The sequence below is a fragment of the Danio aesculapii genome, chromosome 23, assembly GCF_903798145.1.
Source record: "Danio aesculapii chromosome 23, fDanAes4.1, whole genome shotgun sequence".
NCBI classification, from domain to species: domain Eukaryota; kingdom Metazoa; phylum Chordata; class Actinopteri; order Cypriniformes; family Danionidae; genus Danio; species Danio aesculapii.
The window spans coordinates 21,653,696-21,672,484 of NC_079457.1; the positions used below are offsets into that span (position 1 = coordinate 21,653,696).

The following is an 18,789-nucleotide window of genomic DNA, read 5'->3' on the forward strand; positions in this document are numbered from 1 at the left end:
CACCATATGCTTTTTAATAGTATTTTTATTATAGTAGACCCTGTGATTTATTATTCCTTTTTTTTATTTATTTTTTTATAAGCTTGTAAAAGTATTGTAAAACGTTAAAACACCGCTTAATTTTCTTTTTTCCAGTCCAATGTAGCTGGTGCACTGTGTGACGAGTGTAAGACTGGTGCTTTTCATCTGACGGCTGATAACCCTGAAGGCTGCTTGCAGTGTTTCTGTATGGGAGTGACTAAACAGTGTGCCAGTTCAACCTGGAGCAGAGATCAGGTAACAGCAAAACATTCAAATCACTTACACTTTCAGATATGACAATTTCTTATTTCATATTTTAGATACAATTTAACATATTTTAGATTATATTTTAGATACAACATAAACAAAAACATAAATTTACAGCATAAATATAAAAAAGTCAAATTGACGTTTATTATATAATTTTTTAACCTTTGAATTATGATCATTTTTACAGTGTTATGCAGTAGTCTACAGATTATGAAAGATAAAACAAAAACAACATGCATATTTAATAATAATTCCTTACATTTATATAGTGCTTTTCTGGACACTCAAAGCACTTTACACATTTTTGGAGAGAATATTGCGCCTGACTGCACACCACACACCAGCTGATTGGTGCAGAGGGACAGATTGATGAAGCCAATTATGATATGTGGATGGTTAGGAGACCATGATGGACAGAGGCCAGTGGACATATTTGGCCAGGATGCCGGGGTTAAACCCCTTCTCTTTTTTGAAGGACATCCTGTTTTTTTAATGAACACATAGAGTCAAGGCCTAGGTTTAATGTCTCATCCGAAAGATGGTGCTCACTGAGCAGTATAGAGTCCCCTTCACTATACTGGGGCATTAGGACCCACACAGACAGCAGGTTGAGTTCATGGTAACTTATGGTTCATTAATGTTAACAAGCATACATTTGCATGTTAGTAATGCATTAATAAATGTTGAATTATGATTAATAAATGATGTACAAGTATTGTTCATATGTAGTTTATGTTAGTAAATGCATTGACTAATGAACCTTATTGTAAAGTGTGACCACAAACATAATATATCTACATATACACAAGTAGCCATATAAGCACAAATGCAAACATGCACACAACAACTACACAATTAAATAAAACATAAATAAAACATAAATAAATAAGGGGCCTCCTATTTTAAAACATGTCCACCTTTTTCACCTACAAGCAGTTATGACAAAATTAATGCTATTTTACCTGTTTAATCTGCAGGTGCGAGGTGGCGTCAACGGCCAGCTCTTCACCTTATCCAATGCAGCCAACACTCAGACCATCTCTGAGGGAATCACGCAGAGAGGCAGCACTGAGGTGGTTTACAGATCCTTCGCCAATATCCATAATGACATATTCTACTGGGTCCTGCCACAGAATTTCAGAGGAGACAAGGTGAGAGCAATGCCTTGGGATATAGCGCCATGTTTACATTGACCTTTCTCAAGTATTGTACACATGTCGGTGTGCTGGTTTTTTAAAATTATTTTTTCTTCTAAAGGTCACGGCATATGGTGGAGAGCTGAAGTATAGGGTTCGCTATGAGCCTCATGCCCGCTCGATGGTCATTGATGGACAGCCTGATGTGGTTCTGCAAGGCAGCGGCATATTCCTGGAGCATTATTCCCAGATCAAACCACTACCCAGAGTTCCTGCTACCATCACTGTGACTTTTAGAGAGGTGTGCTGCTAATAATGCTGATTTCTTTTTCCTTTTAGAGTGTATGGTACAGAGTTTGACTTGTAATGAAAATTACCAAAGAAATTTAGGTTTTAGCGCTGTATTCAAGTTGTTCTTATCCTCACGCACATTATATACAGTTGAAGTCAGAATTATTAGCCCCCCCTGTTTATTTTTTTCCCCAATTTCTCTTTAATGGAGAGCAGATTTTTTCCAACACATTTCCAACACTCTTTGCCATGATAACAGTAAATAATATTTTACTAGATATTTTTTTAGGACACTTCTATACAGCTTAAAGTGACATTTAAAGACTTAACTAGGTTAATTAGGTTAACTAGGCAAGTTAGGGTAATTAGGCAAGTTATTGTATAACAATGGTTTGTTCTGTAGACTGTCGAAAAAAAAAATATTAGAAGGCGCAAATCGAATTATATGTTTTCAATGTAGCAGCGCGCTGATACGCCGGCTTAATAAGGAGACATATTCCACTTTCGATTTTAAAAGACGGAATTTGATGAATGGAGGAGCCTGTCCGACTGTTAGTGAATGGCAAATGAAAGCGTCCCTTACCTCAAAACTAATAATTCTGACTTCAACTGTATATAGCCACACCTTATTTATGAATTAATATATTTATGATATTTTAGGTTTTTGTTTATTTTATTTGTTTAAAAATGTCAGATAAATAGTCTAAATAGTCAGGTAAATAGATAAATTATCTTATTACATTTTATTTATATTAAAAACACAATTTGTATTACTGTATAAGTCAATAATAATGGCAACTGTTTATATTTAAAAATAAATGGATTCATTTCAAATTGTTATAGAATTTAAAATAACCAGATATAATAATAATAATAATAATAATAATAATAATAATAATAATAATAATAATAATAACAATGAATGATAATAATAATAACATTAATAACAACAACAACAACAACAACAACAACAATAATAATAATAATTATTATTGTTGTTAGTATTACTATTATTAATATTGTTATTATTATTATTATTATTATTACTATTTATTATTATTATTTAAACTAAAATGTGAATTTTTTTAATTGAATATGACAGTAGTAACAACAACAAAATAATAATAATTCTGTTAAAAAGAAACGAATATAAATTGATATTATGCCAATTTATAATTGTATAAACAACGATAATGATAACTTTTATTTTAAAATGTAGCATCTACAGTTTTATATAAAATGTTTATATGACTAATTTAAATATTTATTAAAAAACTACATTTTAAATATCTAATAATATAAATTATAAAAATAATAATACTTTTAATGAAATATAGATGTATACGTTTGATTCAAATTTATTATATATAAATGAATTTTAAACAATCAGATAAATACAGATTTCAAATATAATGCTCTATAGTAAGGTGAACTTGATGTAGATTGATCATCTGAACTCTCATTGCTTGCAATCCCCACAGTCTGCATGGAGACGGGCAGATGGTCAGCCCTGTACCAGAGAGCACCTGCTGATGGCTCTGGCAGATATCAACGTCTTTATGATCAGAGCCACTTATGCAGACAATATGGCTGAGAGCAGGTACTTTTGCTCTTTTACTTTTGTTGTCATTCATTTATTATACATGACCTTTTAATGTCCCTTATACACATATCCTCCAGTTTAATTATCCTACTAGTTTCCTATCAGTTAAGTGAACTGATTATGTGATCTTGGTATTAGAGTTTAATCTTAATCTCTACTGTCTAGCCTTTCAAATATCCAAATGGACATCGCAGTGCCTCATTCTACAGGAAATGAGAGGGCTATGGAGGTGGAGGAGTGTGCCTGTCCTCAAGGATACTCCGGACCTTCCTGCCAGGTATCCACCTTTTTCCAACTGTGATTGCTACTCTTCACATTATGGGTTGCAGTTCTGATTCAAGGAGCTTCCATACACAAATAGTGCATATACATCAGTGGTTGTCAAAATCTCAACTCAAAGGCTAAATTTTTACCAGAGTCAGAGGTCCGGAAAAGTTGTTTATAGACCATTTTGAGGAATATAAACAAAAACAATGTTTCCAACATATTTCCTGTTTTACATTTTCAATTTCTATAGATTCGAGAATCCAAAAAGCCACATATTGATAAATAATGTTATGATAGCTGTTTTAACATTTAAAGTTATGATTGAATTATTCAGTTATGATTGAATTGCCTCTTGTTACAGTTATGAAATAGTTTTATAACAAGCAGGAAATGTTCATGGGCCAGTGACATGTCCACATTGAAATGGTCTATAACAAAATTTGATTGATTATACATACATAAATATAAATCAACCCTTTTTTCTTAAAGAAAAAAAATGCCATTTCCATTTAAAAATAATTTTTTAACAAGCACAAACATAACAAAATGACTAATGACACTGATTTTAAGTGTCAGCAATTCCAATGAATAAACCACAACCAGAGGTAGGTCAAAAGTAACATGGTGCAAAATACAGAGCAGTCTAATTTGAGAAATGGTACTGTCTGTATTCCATCAGCTGACAAAACTTTTGTTTCATACTGCCGTTTGACATTTCATTATTCACAACTTCAAACATCTTATTACTAATCAAAAGGTTTGTGCTGGATTGGAGCAAAATGACAGCAGTAATATTTAATACAGTACGTCATCAGTATTGCTGAGAAAAAAATTGTTTTAGTTTTTATAGGTTACTCATTGTCTGCTAAGGGTAATATGTTAATTCGAACAAGTTTTCATATAATATTCGATGGATGAATTGTGAGAAGAATAATGGCACCTAATTGTGCCCTTTTTTAAAGCAATTAAACTATGGTTTACAATTTAAAAGAAGTTACTCTCATAATTCATGTGAAGTGTAATTCATGGGTCGTAGGAAAAAATTTTGATATTATCAAATTTAAATAGCAACATTCAACATTTTCCTACTCAGTTTTGTCTTGTTTCTAGTCCAAATATCTAATAATTCACAAATCAAGAAGCATTTTTAGAGAAGATTTTTTTCTTGTTTTCACAAATATGTCAAAATTAAGAGTTTTTCCTTAAAAAAAAAAAAAAATCTGCCAATGAGGTAAGCAAAATAATGTTATTTCAAAGTAACAACAAGATTATTTTGCTTACCACATTTACTGATTATTGTGCTTGTTTAAGAAAAAACTCACTTAATTTGTCTTATTATTTTTGAAAACAAGACCATATTTTTGCCCGTGTAAAAAATGCTTGTTGATTTAAATTTTTTATTTCAAATATAAACGAGACAAACTGTAAGTAAGAAAAGCATTTTATGCAGTGTAAGTTCATGGAAAATTTTCACCCCTAGCAGAACTTCAAAACTATTACCTGTTAAGGTAATTACAACCTTTCCCTGATCTCTAAATGGAAGTTCTTAACAACTCATGGAACATTTTAGCTGTAAAATTCCATGCCAATGAAAAGCATAGGATGCAGAGTTCGTAGCTTCAGCACAGACACCTACATTGTGAACTCCGTCACCTCTGACTCAGCCATTGTTTGCAGGACTGTGATGTGGGCTACACCCGTACACCTGGACTTTATCTTGGCACCTGTGAGAAGTGCGAATGCCACGGGCATGCTAGCGGTTGTGACTCAGAGACTGGAGATTGCTTGGTGAGTTTATATTTCCATTGCAGAAATTATGCTGTTCTAAAATGACTTGTTTGGAGTCAGTTGCTTGTTGACTAATCAGTTACCGAACACTAGGAACGTGTACTAGGTTTAACTTGGGTTCATCTGACCCCAGTTGGACTCATTAAACAAATTTTTTTTTGTTATTGTTCAAAACCTTTTACTCAATATCATCTATATAAACCAATCAGCAATTTAATAATAATTGATTGACTTGCTGAACATTGTGAAAGTCATTTATTATAATAAGTCCAATGTTGCATGACTGATTGACTAGTCGTCTACGATGTATAAAATGATAAAAGAAAATTAATACAAGTCAACCTTAATCTATTAATCTCTTATTGGATAAGAAGTTGACATGAAATAGTTAATTGATGCCATAATCCCCCCCCCCCCCCCCCCCGATAAAAAATATTATAAAATCTACCTTTATTAATCAAGTAATCTGTTTTTTTTATTTAGTGAACTAGTCAAGAATCTCTAAAAAATCTCATCTAGTCTAATGTCAAGTTGACCCATGTCTATTCTGGAGTACTTCATCATCTTTTTCTTTGTTTTAGAATTGCCTGCACAACACAATCGGACGCCGTTGTGAAAATTGTCTCTCTGGATACTATGGAAATCCAAAGACTGGTGACCCACAGGCTTGTCGACCCTGTCCATGTCTGGGACAAACCAGTAACCAGTGAGTTTACCTTATTTTTGATCAAAAGTATGGTAAAGGGTTTACCTTTTGGACATAAAACATAATTAACCTAATCTAATACTCTTTGTGTGTCAAAGGCCTTCATCTTGTTACTTGGGCTCAGATGGACAGCCAGTATGTGAATGTCCTGCTGGTTATACTGGAAGGCGCTGTGAAAGGTATGTTTCTATTGTCTATTTAGAGGGTAAATCTCTCATTAAGTTTGCTTACAATGCTGGGCTCTTCAAACTGGTGATGGAGGTGATCAGGATCTCTTTATTTCCTGCCAGAAAGCATGTTGCTTTACAGTATCTCTTCAGCCATTTGTGATTGAATGGCGTTTTTCTGGTGGTATGGGAGAAGCGAGTCTTGAATCAGTGCCACCCATATCAAAGTGTCAGTGTCTGTCAAGTGCCTTTTGGAGGAGTTTGTAAGTGGAAGCTGTGGCGCTTGAAATATTCATGTACGGTATGTCTGAAATCTGTACCGTTTTCATGCAAATTAGCATAAAGGTTTCAATTCTTTACTGTGAAAGTAAAGATTTTCTTCCCACTGTTAGCAAGGCTAAGATCTCTTTGAAGGTGTTGAAATAATCTGTTGCATAATGTCACTGTTAATAAGAGTTGCATCCTTTTTGTTTGCTTCAGTGCTTCTTTGTAAAGCCCTTGCTACATTTTGAACAACTTTTCAAACTTTTACTAGACGTTTGTGGGTCTCTAGGGTTGTTTATGCTTTGGCATAAACAAGTTGATAATTGTGGATCCTTGTCACTTGCTCAAAGTGCACAAGCTTTTGGGTGTTTGGGTTAAAAATAAATACAAATGGCTTAAATTTTAAAAATATGGTACCATTGTACCTTGTTTCATCATGGCTCTCAGCATTTCCAACTGCGGAGACTTCTACCTTGAAGGTTCGAAAGGTTTCATCCCCACTACATGTGATGATGCTTTCTACCTCAGCCCTGGGAAGAAGCAAGTCCTGGATACAACTGGCCATGATGTTGATGGTAGAAAAGATGATAGATTTGGAGGATTTGAAAGAACTGCAAGAGTTTTGCTGTCAACAACTTCACAAAGTTTAAGTAATAGTAGGAGTTATGGTAACACGCCAAGTCCTGAATTGCATCAGCAGAGTTTTCAGCTGATGTTGAGGATGCACATGAACCGCTTCAACCAGAGACTAAGTATGCTTGAGAGCAACACGCTGGACATTAAGGACAGCCTCGAGAACATGAGGAAGCAGAACAATTACTTCAGCTCTCAGCTGGAGACTCTAACCAGTGTTTTCTCTCCAACTGACAGGAAAGACCAAATCAATGAGCTGGCCAAGAAATTCACAGGCATTGAAACGAGACTAAGTCAACTAGAACAAAGATTTGAGATACTAATTGATGGCTTCACTGTCTTAGCGCAAGAGCTTGACAAAGTGAAACGTACTCGCCATACGACACATATCCTACAGGATCGTAAGAAAACCAGTGCAGGTACTACCACCCAAATTCCTGCCTTGACTACAACTCGTATGACTATGTCTACTAGCAGATTTCACATGAAAACCATCATTCCCAAACTCCTGCCAACTCCTCGTACCATCTCTACCACTACCCAAACTGCGCAAAATAGACTTTCCCAGATCAATGAAAGTTTGACTAGGATTCAAACAAAGTTGAAAACAATCCAATTGGTTTCAACTAGAAAGGACAACAACACTCATTTTATGCCAAGGGCAGACAATAAAGTCCATACCAAGTCTTCTTGGAGAGCAACAGTTCCTTGGAATCAGAGGCTTTCATACTTGTATACCTCCAATAACACGCAATCAAATCAACAACAAAAAAAAGCCTTGACTGATGGTCCTCTTATCTCACAGGCAAAGAAAAATGGTCAGAATGTAACTTCTCAGAAACTACATATAGGTGGTCCAAAAGTAAATGGTACAACTACAAAGTCTCACAGAACACGGTTGACAAGAAAACGTGATCAACAATCCCAGTCGCTGACTAAAATTCCTCTAATCTCACAGGCAAAGAGTAATAGACAAAATGTAACTACTCAAAAACATCAAAAAAGTGGTCCAAAAGTAAATGATAAAACTACAGAGTCTAACAGAACAGGGCTGACAAGAGAACGTGATCAGCAATCCCAGTCACCGACTAAAGTTCCTCTTATCTTACAGGCAAGGAGTAATAGACAAAATGTAACTACTCAAAAACATCAAAAAAGTGGTCCAAAAGTAAATGTTAAAACTGTAAAGTCACACAGAACTGTGTTGCCAAGAGGACATGATCTTCAATCCCAGTCACTGACTAAAGTTTCTCTTATCTCAGCAGGAAGTAATGGACAAAATTTAACTACTCAACATAAAAAAAGAGGTCCAAAAGTAAATGATAAAACTACAGGGTCTAACAGAACAGGGTTGACAAGACAACATGATCAGCAATCCCAGTCACCGACTAAAGTTCCTCTTATCTTACAGGCAAGGAATAATGGACAAAATGTAACAACTCAAAAACATCCAAATATTGGCCCAAAAGTAAATGGTAAAACTACAGAGTCTAACAAAAGAGGATTGACAAGAGAACGTGATCATCAATCCCAGTCACAGACTAAAGTTCCTCTTATCTCACAGGCAAGGACTAACAGACAAAATGGGTCTTCTGAAAAACAACACAAAAGTGGTCCAAAAGTAGGTAGTAAATCCACAAAGTCAACAGTGTTGATAAAACATGACCCTTTATCCCCTTCTCCTTCAAGAATACAAGAAGAAAAAGAATCTGCCACTAAATTTCAGATTTCTCCTCCATCTCACACAAAAATCCCTCAGTATAAAGACTCAGTCAAATCTTCCAAGTCATCAAGGAAACAACAAAAAGAGGTTAATATTCCTCAAAATCAACCATCCAAATCTAGAAAAACACAACGAAATGGTTTGTTAGTAAAGCCTACAAACATAAGCAAAACTTATCACGATGTCCAAACAAGAAGACTTTCCAAGCCGAAATCCTCCAAACAAAGTCAGTTAGATGTTTCTTCTAATAAAATTAGAGATGCATCAGACTTGAGATTTAATCAACCAAAGGAAATTACCTACACAACTGCTTCTGGTCAATCTTCTGGGAAGATGAACTCCCCTAAATCCAAAGTAAAAATGACTACTTCAAGAAGATCCACTCAGAGGAAGAAGTCTAAGTCTATCAATATTTTAGACATTTTCATGAAAAACAACAGGGGCCGAAAATCCGAAATACGCAGGCTCAATCAAGACGGGAACCTTCATATTGTTCTTGGCAGACTGGCAATTCCCATCAAGATCATTCCTGATTACTAGATTTTATATTGTTCCAATTTTCAGATTGATACTTTATAACAGAATCTTTGCAGAGTTTTTCGAGATGCAGAAATTATATTACATGTCATCATTCATAACTCTTGTAAATCAAACATGACATTAGATGCATTACCTTTTTTGTATTGTATTTTTATGATGTTTTCCCATCATTTTCTATTGGTTAATTAAATGAATAGCGCCGCCAGTTCTGTTATGTCAGGCCAATCAAACTACAAATGCTTTCAGACATTAAGTATTCCTTTATTATGTGATATGTTGGATGTACTGATTATGCTATTTTGTGTACTTAATCATGAGAAAGAAATACTATTTATTTTTGTACAGTTTTATATGTATTACTTTATATTTTCCCAAGTTGCATACTTGTAAAGTCTTGTAAATTTGAACTTTCCCAAATATGGCAACAGTTATGTATTTTCAGCAGTACAAAGCATGAAAGGATTAGTGTATTATGTTGTGTAAGCATATAATGTCTTAGCCTGCATGGACAACATCAGAACCTCAAGTTATCAGGTAAGACTTCTTGTCCAGTTCCTCAGCTTCGGGATAAGGTGGTTACACTCGCTTAGATGCTTCGTTTCTGTCCTTGTCCTTCGCTTTATATATTTGAGTTCTTCTCTGTTTAGTGAAGTTTTGTTTTTTTTCTCAAAAGAGTAAGTAACATTCTTAACTGTAATTCAAATAGTTGGGTATTATGCTATGGATCCTCTGTTATACGTTATCTAATGTTTCTCATGTGGTGGCCATTAGATGTTACTAATGTTAGTGGTTTGGTGCAGCTTGTGGAATGCAAAATGTAATTCTGGCAATCAATAACTGCTTGTACATGTTAACAGATATTTCATGTCATGTTTTAAGCACTGGTTGGTTGGTTGGTTGGTAGGTTTTCCAAATAAATTTTTTCAGTATTGGGTGTTTTATTTGGGTCATTAAGCCATTGCTTTGAAGCCTTTTTGACATGTATGCTTACACTGCTGTATTGATTAAACTTAAGTAACACTTAAAGTAAGAGTTCACTCAAAAAAAACGAAAGTTTACTCATCATTTACTCACCCTTAAGTGGTTCCATACCTTTATGAGTTTCTATTTTCTGCTGAACACAAAAGAAGATATTTGTAAAATGTTGCACACCTGCAACCTTTGACTTCCATAGGTGGAAAAACAATTACTATGGAAGTTAATAGTTAAAGATTTCCAACTTTTCCGATATATATATATATATATATATATATATATATATATATATATATATATATATATATATATATATATATATATATATATATATATATATATTACTTCAAACTGGTTTGTAACAAGTCAAGAGTGAGTCAATGACAGAATTTTCAGTTTTAGTTTAACTACTTCTTTAAACTGAACAAGATAAGTGTATAGTCAACTACTGTGATGAGCATTAGCATTAATGCTAACAATTTGCACAAACACAAGTCAAAGTCCTGGTTGGGAACTACTTTTCCAGCTTCAACCATATTAGTTTCTTCTATACACAAGTACCTTTAGGTGGGCTTAATTAGCATGTCTGTAAAATGTTCAGACAGCAATTGAAGAAGCTTTGCATTAATCATATTTTCAAAGAGCTGTGACTCACAGGTCATAACAGTCATAAATCGCTCTTAATGTTCATGGCAGGTCCTCTCATGTCTTTGGTAATTCCCTCTGTGGTTTTATTATTTTTGCTGCATGATGTTCTGAAACTTTTTTTCCAAGGTGTTGTCTTGATTTTCCTCAGATGCGCTTCTGGATATATTGGCAATCCCCAACTTGGACAAAGATGCACTCCAGGGAGCAACAATGGTGGTAAGACTGGCATACATTTTAATGTGTAACAATTATTCTTAAAATCTAAATCTATCAAATAATAGCTTTTAAGTAAAATTACCAATATTTACAACATTTATAGATTGTTATCGCTGTGATCAAAGTGGTAGTGAAGGATGTAGTGGATCAGGAGTCTGTCGTTGCAAGGTAATAAAAAAATCATGTTGTGTACATCAGAATTATAGAAACTCCATTTTAAAGCAAACCTTTTTGTACTTAGATGAACGTTGAGGGCCCAACATGTTCCTCCTGCAAGCAAGGGACCTTCCACCTCAGTCCCGCTAACAAAGATGGCTGTCTGTCCTGCTTCTGCATGGGCGTCACTCAGCAGTGCTCCAGCTCCCGCCACTACAGAGACGTGGTAAGGCCTGATCAGCTACTCCAGTGTTTTTCATCAGACGTTCTGTGCTTGTGTTTATTTCCTGCCCCTTTTCCTTCAGGTTTCCACCACGTTTTCCCCTGGAAACCACCAAGGTTTTGCTCTTGTAAACCGCCAGCGCACAAACCGCATTGACAGTGGCTTTTCTGTGGAGGTATCCAATGAGGGGACACAACTCTCCTACACTAACTTCAACTATCTCGGACAGGAGCCTCACTATTGGCAGTTACCCAAGGCCTATCAAGGAGACAAGGTTGAGATTGACAACTTTATACATTTTATTGTTCTTACACATTGCAAAACATATTTTTTTACTTAGTTTTTTTGTATTGCTTCCAGTCTAAATATCTAAAAATCCAAATATCTAGAAGCATTTTCTAGATGGTAACATATAGTGGGTTTTTTTTCCTTCAGAAATTACAAGTCCAAATCAGTCAAATAATCTTGTTTTTGGTTTAATATAAGATTATTTCGCTTAACCCACTGGCATCTTATTTTTATTCAATCATTCATTTTCCTTTGGCTTGGTGCCTTTTAGGGCTGTACGATATGGGCAAAAGAAACCTATCACAATTTTCTTAAACAATATTGCGATTTTGATTTTAATGACTGTTTTGTCACAGACACGCTAAATCTGTGTTTACAGTTTGAATCAGAAACATTTCAAAAGAAAAACAATTAGGTCGTTATCAAAGACCTGTAACATGTTTCTAAAACAGACATAAAATTAAAATCACCCAGTAAAGCTGTTACAAACTGTGTCTAGAACAGACCTTTGGCAAAACAAATGTGTATGTGTGTGTGAGCATACGCACAGTCAAACTCAAGTAAGGCTCCGATGGTCTGCTTGACCAATTTTCAGAAGTAGTTGTGTGTATGTGTTAACAGATTTGTTTTGTCTTGCATAGATCGATCATAGCCCTCTTTGTTTATCGTGTATAGTTCATATCGCGCATATTCCAGGTGCACCCAGATAAAAACATCTTTTTCCAGACAAACTTTAAATGTAACTTTTAAGAATGCAACACCGCGAGTCACGTTAGGCATGCTGCGTTATGATTGGTTCAAATACCATACTGCAGGAGAATCATGCTCTAAGGCGAATAATCGTGTCCAAATCGTGATCTCAATACGATTTCAATTAACCGCACAGCCCTAGTGTTTTTTTTTTTTATCAAGGGTCGCCACAGCGGAATGAACAGCCAACTAATCCAGCATATGTTTTACACAGTGGATGCCCTTCCAGCTGCAACCCAGTACTGGGAAACAACTATACACCCTCATTCACTCACACACACTACGGCCAATTTAGCTTATTCAATTCAGCTATAGCGCATGTCCTTGGACTTGGAGCACCCAGAGGGTGCTCAGAGGAAACCCATGTGAACATGGGGAGAACATGCAGACTCCTTACAGAAATGCCAACTGACACAGCCGGGACTCGAACCAGCAACCTTCTTGCTGTGAGGTGACAGTGCTAACCACTGAGCCACCGTGTCACCTAATTCAAAGTAACTCATGAATGCTGCCCTATGCTGGTTACGAACCTACAACCTCATTGTTTGTAACACAATGCTTAGCACATTGAGCTAGTTGATCAGGCATTCATATTAATTTGCTTGTTTTAAACAAAAACTCCCTTAAAGGGATAGTTCACCCTACAATTTTGCCATTATTTACTCACCATCACTTTTTCCCAACCAATTTGAGATTTGTTTTTGTTCTTTTAAACACAAAAGAATATATTCTGAAGAAAGCTTGGAATCATTGACTTCCATAGTATTTATTTTTCAGACTATGGAAGTAAATAGTTACAGATTTCCAACATTTTTCAAAGTATCTTCTTTTGTGTTAAGCAGAACAAAAAATCTAACTGCTTTGGAACAAGTCTAAGATGTGCAAACCATGACAGAATTTTCATTGTCACCTCTTTGGTTTTGACTTATTATTTCTGAAAATAAAACTACATTGTTACTTGTCTAGAAAAGTCTTCTTGATTTAAGTATTTTTAGACGGTTGGATTAGAAACAGACTCTAAGTGAGAAAAGCATTTTTGCGGTGCAAGCCTGTTTGCCTGAAGTGCATCTTCTATCTCTTTTATTACTCTGCAAGCCTGTTTGATTCTGCAAATGCACACTGCCAACACCTTTTTTTCAAAATGTTCTTAAGTCAGGGAAGCTTTTGTAGATGTTGGAGTGTAAACAAAAGCTACTTGTATCAACAAGTTGGGTTTGGAAAGGCTTAATTTGACTAGAGATTTGTTTAGCTTTCGATTTGTTAAGTTGTTCTGGATACGATGCGCTAAATTAAGTGTTTTTAAATTTACTTGCACTTTTTAGAAGACTTCCTCTGCTCGGACTAGACGAGCAAACAAGGTAAATCCTCACAGGTTTAGTGAGTGTTTGTGTTTGTTGAGAATGTGTCTGATGTTTTGATTCAGTGTGTCTTATTTTTTAGAAATCGTATGATGCTTGATTTGGATCATTTGTAGTGCACAAGTTATTCTTCTGAATATTTCACACATTTACGTATTTTATTTTGCTTTGTTTTGAAATGCATGAGATTTCATTATAGGCCAATCTTGATTACATTTTTGTCATGCTAAGGAGTTAATTAAATATAGTAACACTACACTACCTGGCAAAAGTCTTGTCACCTATCCAAGTTTTAGGAACAACAAATAATATCTTGACTTCTAGTTGATCGTTTGGTATCAAAAGTGGCTTATATGGAAGGCAAAGGCCTCTAGATTACACTTATTTTACCAAAATAAAATATGATCATGCCTTGATTTTTAATTATTTAATTAGGACAGAAAGGTCTGACTTAGACAAAAGTCTTAACAGAAATAATGTACAGTATAGAATATAAAGTCATGGTGCAGTGGATAAAGGGTTAATATTGTGTATCACTCCCATGAGCTTAGAGGACTGCATCCATACATCTCTGCAATGACCCAAATAACTTATTAATAAAGTCATCTGGAATGGCAAAGAAAGGGTTCTTGCAGGACCCCCAGAGTTCATCAAAATTCTTTAGATTCATCTTCAATGCCTCCTCCTCCATCTTACCCCAGACATGTTTAATAATGTTCACATCTGGTGACTGAGCTGGCCAATCCTGGAGCACCTTGACCTTCTTTGCTTTCAGGAACTTTGATGTGTAAGCTGAAGTATAAGGAGTGTTATCCTGCTGAAGAATTTGCCCTCTCCTGTGCCTTGTAATGTAATGGGCAGCACAAATGTCTTGATACTTCAAGCTGTTGATGTTTCCATCCACTCTGCAGATTAACCCTATATCATGATTTTTCCTTCACCAAACGTGACTGATATCTGAGATCTTGGGTCCATGCGGGTTCCAATAGATTCTCTGCAGTATTTATGATGATTTGGATGCAGTTCAACAGATGTTTAATCAGAACATTGGACTTTTTGCCACTTTTCAAAATGATCAACTAGAAGTCAAGTTAATATTTGTTGCTCCTACAACTGGGATCAACGACGAGACTTTTGTCAGGTGGTGCATACTGTGCATTTTATTTTAAGATGTATTATTTATTGAATTATTCTTTTAAGTATCTGAAGATTTTACATACCCAATGTGAGGCCAGCTCAAAACCAAAAGAAGGGATTTCAAAACAAAAGTGTTCAATGGTGTACTGTTGGGATGCACTGAAAATTTCAGCCACGACAGCTACTTTTTGTTTAACCAAAACAGTGGAATAATTAGCATTTTTCTGATGCCACATTTTGTATTTTTCAGCATGTGTGGACTCTAGAACTGAGTTAACAATTTAGTTTTAGAAGAGAACATAATCCTATCAATTAATTAATTAATTAAGTCCACCAATACTTCTATTAAACTGACTGCTGGAGAGTTAAGCACTGTAAAACTGAAAGATAAGCAGAATATTCTGTAGTATCAACAAGCATCAAAAGAAACATGTTTGAGATTTTTAGTAAATGAATGTCTCCATGATGCATTCACTACACCTGAATGAGATGTACTGTAAATGATGCAAACTAACTTCAGAGAAAAAGCTGCATGAAACTGAGGTTAGAAAAGATTTTGATGACTTACTGTATATTACTCAAACAAAATGAACATTGGAGGTGAGAGCATACTTGGTATCCTTCCTCAGCATCTGTTGGGCTGCATGTACAGTGCCATGCTTTCCTGTCAGCTGTGTCTTTGGCTTTGTTTATGCCGCATGCAATCCTGCTGTTTCCTTCCAGCTTGATCTATAGGACTGAGTGTACACATTTTCATCTGCAAGAGATAATCTCTGTGTGCTGCGTTTGTTCAGGCTGAATGTTCTCATTTAGAACTGCTCTTAATTACAGTTTTTATTATTATTATTATTATTATTATTATTAATAATAATATTATTATTATTATTATTATTATTATTATTATTATTATTATTATTATTATTATTATTATTATTATTATTATTATTTTATTAGAGTTGGATACTCTTATTTGGCAATAATACACATTATAAGTGCCTTCACAGTGATTTAATATTTCAAAGGATTTGATTGAATATTTTATTTTCAAAGTAATGTGTTTTTATTCTTTATTAAAGAACCCAGCAGTTTTCAACAAATAATTATAAATGTTTCTTGAGCAGCAAATAATTATTTGAATGTTCTCTGAAGAATTCTGTGACACCGAAGATAAGATATGGCTGCAGAAAATTCAGGATGTTACATTTAAATGTTTTTTTTTTAAATACATATTAATATCGAGGACAGTTATTTTTAACTGTAAAGCATAATTTGTAATAATAATCATACATTTAAATAACATAAATGCAACTTTGATAAGAAAAGAGACTTTCAAAGAAATTAACAAATCTTGATGAATTTTATCTTTTGAACTAGCAAGATTTTGAATTAAAAAAAAATCTGATTTCATAACAAATCCCATCTCAATATGTTTTGAACATTTATCTCTTGACATTATTTAAAATTATAAAATATATTCTTATTAAATGATGTATGCACAGTATGTAGGTACATAATTATGTGTAATTGATAGAATAGACATTTATTTATGAAAAAAATACTTATAAAAAATATTTAATGTACCTATAGAGATTGTTTATAATTTTAGAAATGTTATTTATTTATAGTTAAAATGAATTAATTTATAACTAAAATGTATTTATTTGCAAAATTAATTGTTAATATTATAATTAAAAAATATTGATCTGTTTTGGCATTCAAACTGAATTGACTAATTCTAATACTTGCTGTGTGTCTGAATAAAGCCTTTAAGTCTCTTCCATGCACTTGTCTTATTCTCACTAGTACCCTGCTGATGAAGCACGCAAACTTGATGATGAAATCTGGGAAATCATCACTAACTTCTCCAATGGCCAGTCTTCCTTCCCTTTCTCTTCATCCTCTCAATCTTCCCATTCTTCTTCATTTGAGGCCCAGAGTTCACTGTCTCTATCAAGTGTGCGTGATCCTTCTTTCCATTCTGGTTTAACTTCCTCTTTAAAAGCCTCTGAGTCGCATTCAAGCGACCCGGCCCATTCCTCTCATCCTGACTCCACTCAGGTACTGTATGCTCTCACTGATGGGTGTTAATGGCAGAAATAATTGGATAGTGACTAATTTAAAATTTGGCCATTTGTGTTTAGAATGTTGAGGTTTTTTTGAGAGATCACATTGTCTTATATTAGTGCTCTGCAACCTCTGGCACATGAGCAGTAATGAGAGAGGGGTTTTGTGTAAAGGTGCCATATACTGCATTACTTTAAAAAGGTAAATTTTTCTCTGATATCTACATAATAGATATACATGTATGGCTTAGGTAAGATCAGAAAATCTCCAGAAACAAATTTATATGCTTATTTATTACTTCATAAAATTCACCTAGAGTCAGAAGGTCCACAATTGACCATATTTGGATTGGTTGATCGAAAATGCTGTTTCAGTCCGCCCCTGCAGAGCTCTGTTCTGACGTGCAGCTCTCACCGACTCGCACACATACACACACACAGCATGTATGCTGAACATGGGTAATATAATAATACTTAAGTTAGTAGATGCCTAATTACATCTTTTAAACTTAATGAGTGGAGGTTTTTTTGACCTACATGGAGAGAATGAGCTCCATGATAAACCCATCAGAGTAACGTTAACCTGTTTTGCTCATGAGATCTGTTGTGGATAAAGGCTAAGTTACAATTCAACTTAACAAAAGAGATGGATTGAGATTTGTTGCATTTTAAGCTGTAATGTCAAAGAAAACACAGCCAGGAATTCATATCAACCTCTGCATCAACAGATGACAGTTGAGCTGATTTGACACTAGTCTAAATGTTTGTTGAAATAGCAGTTTTAATGTTTGTTTAAATAGCAGTTTAAGCAGTTTACCCAGCAAATTTCACAATAAACACGATAAATTAACAAAACTTTTTCAAAATAAATTTCCACATACACAGTAAGTTAAATATAAACTTAAAAATAACTAAGGCAGGAAATTGAACTGGAAGTGTTCTCCTGATGACATGGCTGCTTTTCAGGTCCGGATGAATGACCTAAAGTACATGCAAATGCTGATGGTATGCCCTGTGAGTCACGCAACAGTCTGCTTTGTGTTCTGATTGACCTCTCGTCCACCGAGGTTTTACACTCGTGGAATTTACATGAAAACTAGGAAAAAGTGGAGGCTCATGGTATGCCTGTTTTCATATACTGATCTCTTATTATTGGACTATGCCTAGGTATACCCAGATTTTCTTTATAGGGCACCTTTAAGTAAAGTCCCTCAGTCTTGCATACTGCTTGTTTTGAGGCAATTGCTTTATTAAGTTGTTAGCTTATAAATGTAAACTATTGAGTTAGCATAGTCCCAGCAAACTATTTGCTTGATTGCGGTGCGTAAGAGCCACTGAATGCCATGGAAATTTGCTGATAATGGTGATTGTTAGTATTTTGATCAAATAAATAGAGCTTGTTCTATTTCAAGTCAAGGTTATTGCTCAAGTTAAATGAATTACATTTTTTCCAAGACTGAAAATTTGCTGATAATTTACTCATAAAGTGTTCATTTTATCAGAACTTTTAAAAATAGTTATGTATTAATATAGCATCAGGGGACAGGGCTGGCATAGAGACTAACC

At 34.6% G+C, this 18,789-nt stretch overlaps 1 protein-coding gene across 1 annotated transcript in view; it reads left to right on the forward strand.

Moving 5' to 3' along the window:
• The window catches only part of hspg2 (heparan sulfate proteoglycan 2), a 187,612-nt gene that overhangs the window by 96,617 nt on the left and 72,206 nt on the right, over positions 1 to 18,789 (forward strand). Inside the window, 14 exon segments of the mRNA XM_056448664.1 lie at positions 136 to 276; positions 1,269 to 1,442; positions 1,549 to 1,728; positions 3,200 to 3,318; positions 3,487 to 3,598; positions 5,266 to 5,376; positions 5,958 to 6,082; positions 6,181 to 6,261; positions 11,181 to 11,248; positions 11,352 to 11,416; positions 11,490 to 11,630; positions 11,710 to 11,901; positions 13,988 to 14,023; positions 16,964 to 17,218. Coding sequence (XP_056304639.1) covers positions 136 to 276; positions 1,269 to 1,442; positions 1,549 to 1,728; positions 3,200 to 3,318; positions 3,487 to 3,598; positions 5,266 to 5,376; positions 5,958 to 6,082; positions 6,181 to 6,261; positions 11,181 to 11,248; positions 11,352 to 11,416; positions 11,490 to 11,630; positions 11,710 to 11,901; positions 13,988 to 14,023; positions 16,964 to 17,218 — 1,800 coding nt within the window.